At 47.9% G+C, this 11,223-nt stretch overlaps 1 protein-coding gene across 1 annotated transcript; it reads right to left on the bottom strand.

The window, feature by feature from the left end:
• Positions 1-6,830: 6,830 nt before the first annotated feature.
• On the bottom strand, positions 6,831-10,791 carry NPBWR1 (neuropeptides B and W receptor 1). Its single transcript, XM_082433076.1, has one exon. The coding sequence runs from the start codon at positions 10,718-10,720 to the stop codon at positions 9,719-9,721; it is 1,002 nt and encodes a 333-aa protein (XP_082289202.1). The 5' UTR covers positions 10,721-10,791; the 3' UTR covers positions 6,831-9,718.
• Between the last annotated feature and the right edge of the window lie 432 nt (positions 10,792-11,223).

Genomic DNA, 11,223 nt, shown 5'->3' with positions numbered 1-11,223 from the left:
TAACATAATTACTTGAATTTTTCAAGCCAGAGTTATCTTAATTGTGGATATCTAAGAATAACTCTATGACTATCAACATTTTTAATTTGGGGGGTTGAACTTTGTAATTTTTGATTTACTGTATCAGACATAGTTACATAGTCATAAGAAAATTTTCTGTTCTGAAAGAAACGTGGTGAAATTTCTTACATAAAAGATCCAATGGACTTGAATAATTCTTATTTTTTTCATACAAAAATTATCTCAGTGCTCCCTCTGGTGGCTTTTCTCAAAAATAGACTTTCATATACTCTGAATTTAAATAGTTTTCAGGACTCAAAATTTCAAAGAAAATTTACCAAAACTGTAAACGATTGATATGAAAATTGGTATGAATGATAAAAGATGCAGTGAATCTCCCCGAACCCTAACTGCCTGGATTTAAAGATACTCAGTCATTTATCCCTCCATTCAAAAACATGCATTGCGTACCTGCTGTTAAGGATAAACTGAGGCATATTAACAAATTTAAGAGTTTATTTGAGAAAAAATCCACTAGAATCAGGCAGCACCAAACCAGGAGTGGTTAGGAGCCTTCCACCCACAGGAGCTGGGTAAAGACTTTCATAGAAAAGACACGGAAACAAAGCAAGGAAGTTACTTGTTTGGTTGTATAAGAGGTTACCTTATTGGGAAAGGTTAGCTGTGATTGTTTGTCCTTAGGGTTTGATTTCAAAACCTTGAGGCATTTACAGGCTTAGGTTTGGGTTTGCTTCCTTAGGACGCTAAGGTACCAGAGCCATCCCAGTCTCATGGCCTCGTTTGTTTAATTAAACCCCATTATGTGACAGATTCCGTTTTACGTGTATCACAGACTCAGGTAACCGGGAAGCACAAGCCTGCCCTCAGGGTGCTTTCATTCCAGTGGGGATGGCAGACAAAAGTCAGGGAAATAAAGAAATAAAATACCTAGGAACTGTAACAGAAACAAACAGGGAGTCGAAATAGAGAAGAGCAGTAAGTAGTAGGGCAAGATCTTCTGAGGGGACAAAGTCTGAGGACGAGAAGGAATTGGCCAGGTGAGAGCTGGCTGACATCGCTGGCGAGCAAAACTCAGGTGCAAAGGCCCCGCACAGAGAAGGGCTGGGGGGTGAGGGCAGCGCTGCAGGGCTGGGTGATCACAGTGGAACCATGTGGTCCCCCGGATCACAGCAAGGAATCTGGATTTCATCCAAACTGTGATGAAAATCTACTTAAGAGACATATTGAGGGCAGCGAACGGAACAATTTACATTTTCATAGAATCAGTCTTGCTGCTACGTGGATGGAAAGTGAATCAGAGAGAAGTCAGAATGAATTCAGGACATTGGTTACAGGGTGTTTCAGGAAAGGTTAGTGGCTTGTGCTAGGGTGACTTCAGGGAGGAGGGGGAGAGAGTGGGAGGGAGAGAGGAAGATGGAAAAGGAGAGGGAGAGACACAGGGGGCAAGCACAGAGCCCTGAGTCCTTATTCAAGATCTACTTTAAAGGCAGAACCAAAGCTGATAAACTGGACACAGACGCAGGAAAAGGGAAAGAAACTGAGAACAAACCTCCAGAAGGGGCGAGGTGTCAACTGGGGGGGAGGGGCAGAGGTTTGGGTGAAGCACAAATGTTCTCCTGGGGCTTGTTCACATAAGGCTGCTTTGAGACATCTGAGTACAGACGATGAGGAGCAGTTAGACAAACAAGTCTGAAGATCAGAGGAAATGTTTCCTGGACAGGAAATCTGATCATTGTCTCTTGTAGACAGCATATATATGGGTCTTGTTTTTGTATCCATTCAGCGAGCCTGTGTCTTTTGGTTGGAGCATTTAGTCCATTCACATTTAAGGTAATTATCGATATGTATGTTCCTATTACCATTTTCTGAATTGTTATGGGTTTATTTTTGTAGGTCCTTTTCTTCTCTTGTGTTTCCCACTTAGAGAAGTTTTTTAGCATTTGTTGTAGAGCTGGTTTGGTAGTGCAGAATTCTCTTAGCTTTTGCTTCTCTATAAAACTTTGGATTTCTCCATTGAATCTGAATGAGATCCTTGCTGGGTAGAGTAATCTTGGTTGTAGGTTCTTCCTTTTCATCACTTTAAGTATATCGTGCCACTCCCTTCTGGCTTGTAGAGTTTCTGCTGTGAAATCAGCTGTTAACCTTATGGGAGTTCCCTTGTATGTTATTTGTCGTTTTTCCCTTGTTGCTTTCAATAATTTTTCTTTGTCTTTAATCTGTCAATTTGATTACTATGTGTCTCAGTGTGTTTCTCCTTGGGTTTATCCTGCCTGGGACTCTCTGTGCTTCCTGAACTTGGGTGGCTATTTTCTTTCCCATGTTAGGGAAGTTTTCAACTATAATCTCTTCAAATATTTTCTCGGGTCCTTTCTTGGTTTTTCTGTCTTAACCAGAAGTTAGTCAAATGTCTGATTAAATTACAGTTAAACATGCCACAGTGATGCTGTGTACAGTATGTGTGTATGCATACATGTGTACATGTTAGAGTGCACAGTATATGTGTACGCACACATGTATGTATATGTTATAGTGTACATTATGTATGTATGCAATATGTGTGTATATGTTATAGTACATGGTATGTATGTATGCATACATGTATACATATATGTTAGAGTGCACAGTATGTGTATATGCGTACATGTATGTATAAGCTACAGTGCACAGTATCACACAGCACTTAATGTCAAGTTGTCCTGTCATTAGTCATGCTAAATTTGATTCCTTGATAATACCACCAGATTCCTCCTTTATACATGTATATCTTCTATCCTTGAAATTAGCAAGTCATCTTGGGAGTGATATTTTGGCATCACACAAATATCCTTGTTCCCAATAAATCTTCCACCTGATAATTTTGTTATCTATTGATAAACCTTGCTTGGGTCAATTATTACAAAGTGGTTCATATTCTAACTTCAAAATGGTGATTTTTTTTTCTAATTCTGTCATTTCTTCTGCATTTATTAGCTGTCATTCTCTGCAAAGAAGAGTTTATGGCAGCTCTTTTTTTCATTGTTGCGGAATGATTGAATGCCATAAACACTGTAAGTAGAAGGCGAATGCAGTGAATTCAGGAGTGAAGGGAACAGCCTTTGAGAAGGTGGAAGGAAGGGATTAGCAGCACATGGGGTGCGGCTGATGTTTTCCTGGGACGCGCTGCTTCATGGGACGGGACGGAGGAGGGAAGCTGAGGGGCTTAGAGGCTTGCATGTGAGGTCAGAAAGTAAATCCACTCCTAGCCACACCCTAAGGAAATGATAAAAGAAGATAAAACATACACGAACAAGAAAATGCCATATAGTAATAAAAACTTATTTAAAATAAGAATAGTAAAGGAACAGCAATAGAGGAATGGCAAAGACTATTATATTTTCACTCTCTATAGAATATTATGTCATTAAAAATTATAATTAGGAGACCTATAGGAAGATAGGAACACAGCAAGTAAAAAAAAAAAAAAATCAATATTTTTTGCTTGAAGTTTTCTGATTTAAAAAAAAAAAGCTAGTACAGCTGCCACTGCAAAGCCTGATGTTCTGCGTAAATCATCCTTAAGGGGACAGGCAAGTCCTCTCTTTACAAATGCTTTAAACAAGTAGGTTTATTTTATCAGTGTGGCTCCTCCCACTGAGAATAACAAATAAAATTCATAAACTATTATTCACAAAGAGAATGTTTATTTTGAAGAATGTTTATATTTCAATATACTAATGGCAGGGAGAGAAAATAAGCACTTTGAAGTATGCCAGCAGGCCAAAGAAATAATTCTTATATGATTTTTTTTTTAAAGCTCTACTGTCAAGAGATGTCTCTGCCCTGGGAAGCCTAAATAATCAATACTTTGATATTTCAAAACTATTATTAGTTACTCAAATGATTCTAGTTTACTATTGTAAAATATAACTTAAAGGATGATCTGGCAAGAAAAAGTGAAAGCTTCTGAATGAGATCAATTAAAAGCAGGCCCAAATCAGTTATTTATGTAAGAGAAATAGGTGAGAAAATAAAATCTTGTCTGGTATGTCAGCTTTCACCTCAATAAGGTCACATATCCCAGTGACATAAGACGACAAGCATTGGTTCTCCACGGGGACATGTCAGCCGAGGGGCATGCTGTTGCCAGGAGCCCCTCAGGGAACCTGATTTCATGGGTCTCAAAGGCAGCCTGGCAGTATCTGAATAATCCTGCCACGTCAGCTGTGCTGGGCACGTGGGTGGTGCTGAGTTACACAGAGATTCAGCTCTGCTTCAAGTCGGTTATGCTTTCTCGACAGACTGCATGTAGGTATCTCCAGACACCAGAACGCTTGTTGTCAGAGAAACCTAGGATTTTCGATTGCTTTTCATTCCAGACGTTCTATGACATTTGGATGACATATCTACCTTTACACACTAAGCTTCTTCCAAGGAACTGATTTCTTACTGAGTTCCTCTCAATCAGCAGGTTTACTAGAATTTCATCAACCTGTTATACACACACACACACACACACACACACACACACCTATAGGACACATATGTATACACACACAGAGTGCAGTTTAAGATGATGGCGTTCATACGTATTCTGGTTATTTTCTCTTAAGCCCCTGCTAACGGCAGTAGCGGAGTAATTTTTAAATGCACAAAGAGAGCTGGATCCAGGGCGGCAGAGACGAGGCGTCAGCAGGTTGGAAAGAACAGGAAAGGGCAGCTCCGGGCAGCAGACGGGAGAAGCGCCAACGGGGGCGACGCGGGCTCCGTCCCAGCCGATCTGCCTCCAAAGCCCCCGGGAAGCCCCAAGCCCCTGGGAGTCGGGGCGGCTGCAGGGTCCCACACAGGGGCTGGAAGCGTGTAAGGAGAGCTGGGATGCCACATCTGACCCCCGCAGCCGGGTGACTCCCCTCTCCACCCCGTGGGGGGCAGAAGTCCTTGCTCTGGAGAAACTGGACCCAGGGAACCAGGCAGGAGAAGACAGGAACCAAGTGTGGGAACAAAAATAGGGAGATGGAGTGAAGTCTGAAAACAGAATGAGCGAAGAGACCCTTTGAACACAACTAGCGTCCAGACGTGCCAACAGCGCCCCTTCCCCCAAATCTCATAATCATAAGGTCTAAGAGCAACGAATTAAACCATTGAGGTGTAAACCTGGCAACCTCTGTCCCTGCCAGGAGGGATTTCCCAAAAGAGAAGTCCTGTTCTGGCTGGTGGGAGACATGCAGCTCACCCACTCTGACGTTTCTCAGACATGCCATTTTCACTTTCCCTCCCTTTCCCCATCTTTTTTTTTTTCATTTAATTGATGTCTTTTGTAACCTTGTGAGATATGGTACAAATAAATGTACCTTGCCCTAATTTTAAGGACAGTATCATCCATTGCAAAACTCTGTTCTGTATAAACAGAAGCACCGTTGACATTCTGTTCTACTTAAATGGCGCACCTGGGCCACAGGTCCTTACGCACAAAGCAGGCAGATTACAACGTACCTGGTGCATTTGCAGTTGAACACTACGTGCAGCCAGCTCTGGTCAAGGAAATTTTATTCTCATATAAACTTTAACAACACCATACACTTTAAAGACTCTGAGTTAGGATTGAAGTTTTATTATGAAACTTTGTCTTCCCTTTGTACTACATGAGGGAATACTAGTAGGTATATCTTGCTTGATCCATGTTTTCTATGATCTAATAATTTCAAATTATACATTGCAAACAATTTCATCTCTGCTGGAATGGGATGAGACAATTCCTAGAATAGGAACCAGATGGGCTCTGATTGGTCTTAACTGGTCTTTGTGGTCCTTGCCAAAACGACCCACTTCCTGTATCTCACTTTGTATATAAAATGGGAACCAAAGTGCCAGACCCGAAGCCATCCTAGTAAAAGAGCATTAAGGGAAGCATTCTTTGATGTCTTCCTTAGTTGGATAAGTGGAGATCATGGCCATCTAGGAGGAACAGTGTTTGCTGTTGTTTTCCCAGCATGTTGCTACGGAAAGGAGAGTTTTCTGGAAGTCGAGGGTCTTTTTGGTGAGATTCTCTACCTTGCACACGTGTATGCCACGTCTGTGCATCCTGTTAGCTGAAATAGTAATGTGTGTGCTGACAACTTAAGCAATTTCTCTTCCCTTCTCACTCTCCACACAGGCTGTTCAAATTTTCAAGAAATGAATACGATAAACAGCTTATTATCCTTTTTCCGTCCAGCGTATGTACTAGGGTTTTTGTGCTAATCAGCAGTTTGACATCATTTTCACAATCAACCAAAATAAGGGGGGGGGATTTCATTCTTAACCTTATCCTATCAAGTACTTCTATTTATGCATTGCTTATCTGTTAGATAAGTTTTCCCTGAAGGCAGTATTTTTAAAACTAATGATGCATTGGGACTTCCCTGGTGGTGCAGTGGTTAAGAATTCACCTGCCAATGCAAAGGACACGGGTTCGAGCCCTGGTCCGGGAAGATCCCACATGCCGTGGAGCAACTAAGCCCATGTGCCACAACTACTGAGCCTGCGCTCTAGAGCCTGCGAGCCACAACTACTGAGCCCGCGTGCCACAATTACTGAGGCCTGTGCACTTAGAGCCCGTGCTTTGCGACAAGAGAAGCCACCGCAATGAGAAGCCTGCGCACCGCAACGAAGAGTAGCCCCCGCTCGCCACAACTAGAGAAAGCCCATGCAGCAACAAAGATCCAACGCAGCCAAAAATAAATAAATAAAATGAATAAATTTATAATAAAATAAAATTAATAATGCATAAATACTAAGGTGACTGAATTATGGATCCCATGTTCTCAGGAAATAGAATATTCACTCTTCACAAAGAATGTTTCAGCTTTTATTTTAAACAGAGCTTCTGTGCAATGGTGTCGCAGGGTTTCTGCATTTCTCAAGAGAACGCCTAAGCACATACATTACATAACTGTACTAAGTTAAGTAAAACCAAATGGACATTTAAAATATCAGAAGTGGTATAACCAAACAACACAGTTTACAGGAAGACTGCAAAAATCAAACACAGAGTTAAAAGCTCTGCAATGCAATGATGTAAGTAAATTCTACTTTGGCATGACTATTGGCATATTTATTCTACCTAGTACCCAAGTCATAAGAAGGAAGTCTGAGACTTACAATCTGGGTTGCTACATGCTAATAAGAAGGCAACAACCTAGAAGTAATGATACAACAGTCTATCCAATAATTTAGAAAGCCGGGAGGAAACTGAAGTACTGGGTCCCACTTAATCACACACACACACACACACACACACACACACACACACTAGGATGCCAATCCACGCCTTGCTGTGTGGACAACGCAGCCATGTCGGTCCTGTGTTTTTCCAGCAGTCTCCTCGGTAGATTCCACGACAGCCAGGCTGATCTGTGGGAGGGATGATGCCGCGGACAGGTGGATCACACCGCTCTCCCCCGATCTGTGTCCAGAAGATGTCAAAGTACAGCCGCTGAGTTTACGAAGGCAGATGAGGTTTGAAACTCAGATCATCACCCTTGTCTGTGTTTGCGGCCAAATATCCACTTTACTCTCTGTCCACTACCTTAGAGAATGTGGTAGCTACTCTAAGCTTAAATTTTTAATTTTGAAAATACACTGAGGATTCACAAAATAATTTTGTGAGTCATAAAGAAAATCAATAGAATGTTTCCAAGAAATTTGAAGATACTAAAATGAATTCCAAGAGGCCTCTGAAGCCCACCAGCAGAGGACTGTTCAAATGCCATGATGTACATCATTCAAAATGCATTGGAGATGGAAAACCATGTTCTGAAAATTTTACTATTATTTGTCACCCAAGGTAGGTTTCTAAATTTACATTTTCTAAACTGATAGCTATGAATTATCGCATTGTTCCTAATCACTCTGAGAGCTAAGGAAGCAATTCTTATTCATGAAAATAAGCAAGGGAGTTAGCTTCTTCCTTGGGAAAAACCCAAGGGAGAGTTTTTCCTTTTCATTTATTTTGTTAGAAGTATTTGGAAGCTAAGTAATTGAGAAAGTGGTTAATGCCCATCAAACTAAGTAAACAAATTCTGCCAGCAACACTCATAATTTTTATCACACGTAACACTGACCCTGGGAAACAAATACTTTTAGAAATTTTCATTCCTGTTTGGAATTCATCCCAAAGGGAAAAAAATGTCTTTTAAAACACTCATTAATGACTGCAGTCTGGTTAAAGCTCTGCCCTCAGGTCTGAAGTGTAAACTGCAGATGGCTGGGCAAAGCCAATGTCAGTCCTCTCTCTTAATCCACTTTTGTCTCCCAGAAGTAGAGATAAAATATAGGGTGCTGTCTGGTCTCCCTTGTGAGACCAGACATCTCCCAGTTGCCGTCTGGGACTAAGAAATAAAGTACAAATAATCCACAGTTCCCTGTGGAAAGGGAACCAGGAGAGGTTATCATGAGGGCGTCGGTCATTTCAGCTCCCTGGGTCCCCTGAGGCGAACAGGATTAGGAATACGAGGAGAAAGGGAACGGAGGGATGGATACGCATCTCCTTATCTCATTAACTCCCCCGAAACGTGTGAGATTAGGACACACATAAAGTTCTCGGTCTTCAAAAGCAATATGCACACTGAGAATTGCAACGAACTGCTCCAAGCTGTACTAGGTCGACGGGGGCAGAGGGGCGTTGGTGTGTGTCGGGGGGAGTGGAGCCCTCTGGAGAGAGAAGCGATGACGAGTAACCGAGCCACGGAAAGAGCGGTTTCGCAGGTGCGCTCACCTGCACACACAGCGCTGTTTTTGGATGCTCGGCGCCCGCAGTTGGCTCCGCCAGGGGGCGCCACAAGCCGGCCGCGGATCCGGCCCCAGGCCCTTCCCGAGCCCGGCGGCCGGGTCCCCGCAGGGACAGCGGGGGTGGGAAAGCCAAAAGGCAAAGAAAGAAGAGGCTGGGACAGGAAGGGGGCTGTCACCGTTCTTATCACTGCTGAGTAGGCATCACAACCAATTTCCATCCTCCTGCATCCAAAGCCCCGGCCTCTGCTAGACGCGCGCGCGCTCACACACACTCACACTCACCCACTCCTGACCCGCCACCCGAGCTGTCTGTCTCCCCCGTCAAAGGCCCGGGCGGCCTTAGCATCTCCCCTCGCACCTCCGCGGCGTGGGAGCGCCCGCGCGCGCCGGACCCTCTTCCCCGGCGGCGAGAGCGCGCGGACACGGTGGGGGCGCGCGCCGGGCAGCCTGAGCAAAAGCACGAAAGGTCGCTGAGGGAAACCGGAGAAGCCGAGCGCGGAGGCGAGCGCGGAGCCGGCGCCGGGGCGCCCGCGGCATCCGAGGGCCTCTCCCCTGACGGCGCCGAGGGCTCCACGAAGAGCCGGGCTGCGGACGGCTGGGGCGGGAGGCGGGAGGCGGGGGGGACCGGAAGAGGGTCCCTGCAGTACTGCCCCCTTTTCTCCCCTTCCTCCCCTCCGTGTCAAGCTCGGGGGTCGCCTCGGCGCCCTTGGGCCTTAGGGAGAGGTCTGTGCGCTCTCCGGCGCCTCGGCCGGTGCCCATGTCCTGCGCGCCTCCGCACCACCCGGAGGGCTTGGCACACTGAAAGGGCGGGCGCGGCCAAAGCGCGTCCGAGTCCGCGGGGCCTGGGGAGGGGCCCGAGAACCTGCGTCTCTAGGAAGCCGGTGGGGGGGGGGCGAAGCTGCGGCTCAGGGACCACCCTGAGCGCCGGGCCGCCGGCTCCCGGCGCGCCGGCTCAGGCGGCGGCGGCGCGACACGGCAGCAGCTGGCGGAGGCTCCTTCGGAAGCTGTCGTCCAGGAAGGCGTAGAGGAAGGGGTTGAGGCAGCTGTTGGCGTAGCTCAGGCTGGTGATGAAGTAGGAGACGGCGATGACCACCGGCGTCTGCGGGAGGTCGGTGGTGAGCGCCACCACGGTGCTCAGGTGGTAGGGCGTCCAGCAGAGGAGGCACACGGCCAGGATCGCCACCACCAGCACGGTCACCCGCTTCTTGGCGCGCTCCAGGGCCCTGGCGTGGTTGTCGAGGCGTATGGCGCGCAGCCGGCACAGCAGCGTGGTGTAGAGGACGCAGATGGTGGACACGGGGAGGGCGAAGCCGAGCACCAGCGTGTAGAGGCGGCTCGCGCGCCACCAGAAGGCCTCGGGCTGCGGGAAGACCAGCACGCACTGGCGCCGGCCCTGCTCGTCGTCCAGCCGGGCGAAGATGGCGAAGGGCAGCACGACCAGCGTCACGACTCCCCACACGGCCAGGCTCACGGCGCGCGCGGCGCCGTACGTGCGGCCGGCCACCCGGCGCGACTCGGCCGTGGCCAGCACCACCAGGTAGCGGTCGGCGCTCATGACCGTGAGGAAGTACAGGCTGGAGAAGGTGTTGTACTGGTCGATGGCCACGATGAGCTTGCACATGAGCTCCCCGAAGGGCCAGCGCCGAAGCAGGAAGTCGGCGATGTTGATGGGCAGCACGAGCGTGAAGAGCTCGTCGGCCACGGCCAGGTTGAGGATAAACAGGTTGGTGACGGTCTTCATGCGGGGCGCCCGCAGCAGCACGAACAGCACGGCCGAGTTGCCCGCCAGCCCCACGGCGCAGATCACCGCGTACACGACGGGCACGGCCACGGCCAGAGGCGGCGGCAGCGGCGGCAGCGGCGGCAGCGGGCCGGACGCGTTGGGGCAGCCGAGCGCGGGCGCGGGGCACGACGTGTTGGCGCGCTCCGGGCCCCAGGACGACGCGTTGTGCATCCTGGCCGGGGCCAGGGGCTCGGTCCCCTCGGCCGCCTCCCTGCGGGGCTCCGCGGTCCGGGGGGCCCGACCCGCGCGCTCGCGGCCGCGCTCCGAGCCCGTCTCCGGCCTTCCCGGGGCGGCGCGCTCCCGCCGGCCTCTCAGCGCACGGGCGCCGCGGACGCCGGGGCCGCAGAGCGGAGCGGAGAGCGCCCGTTAGGCTCGTCGACGACGGGCAGCACCGAAGGGCGGTTCCGAGGCGAGGGGGCTGCTCGCCGCCCAACCTGCCCCACGTGATCGCTCTCTGCCACCTGTTTCTTTTTTTTGTTGTTTTTTTTCCGAGGTGGTAGATTCTTTTATTAATCTTCCATGGGAATCAACCTCCATCACCTCTCTTTCTTGGGCTTTAGATTCCCCATGTCTGAAATGAAGAGATTAGACCAAGTCAACTCTCAGTCTCTTCCAACTTGAACAACATCTAATCCTGTAACTATCTTGGTATCTCAGTTCCTGGTCAACACCTT

This window comes from Balaenoptera physalus, assembly GCF_965194825.1.
Source record: "Balaenoptera physalus genome assembly, chromosome: 17".
Lineage (NCBI taxonomy): Eukaryota > Metazoa > Chordata > Mammalia > Artiodactyla > Balaenopteridae > Balaenoptera > Balaenoptera physalus.
Note: the sequence above shows the minus strand (reverse complement) of the source record. Positions and strands in the feature narration are given on the sequence as shown.

Coding starts and splice junctions, on each gene's coding strand:
- NPBWR1 (XM_082433076.1), bottom strand. CDS start 10,720: ATGCACAACGCGTCGTCCTGGGGCCCGGAGCGCGCCAACACGTCGTGC.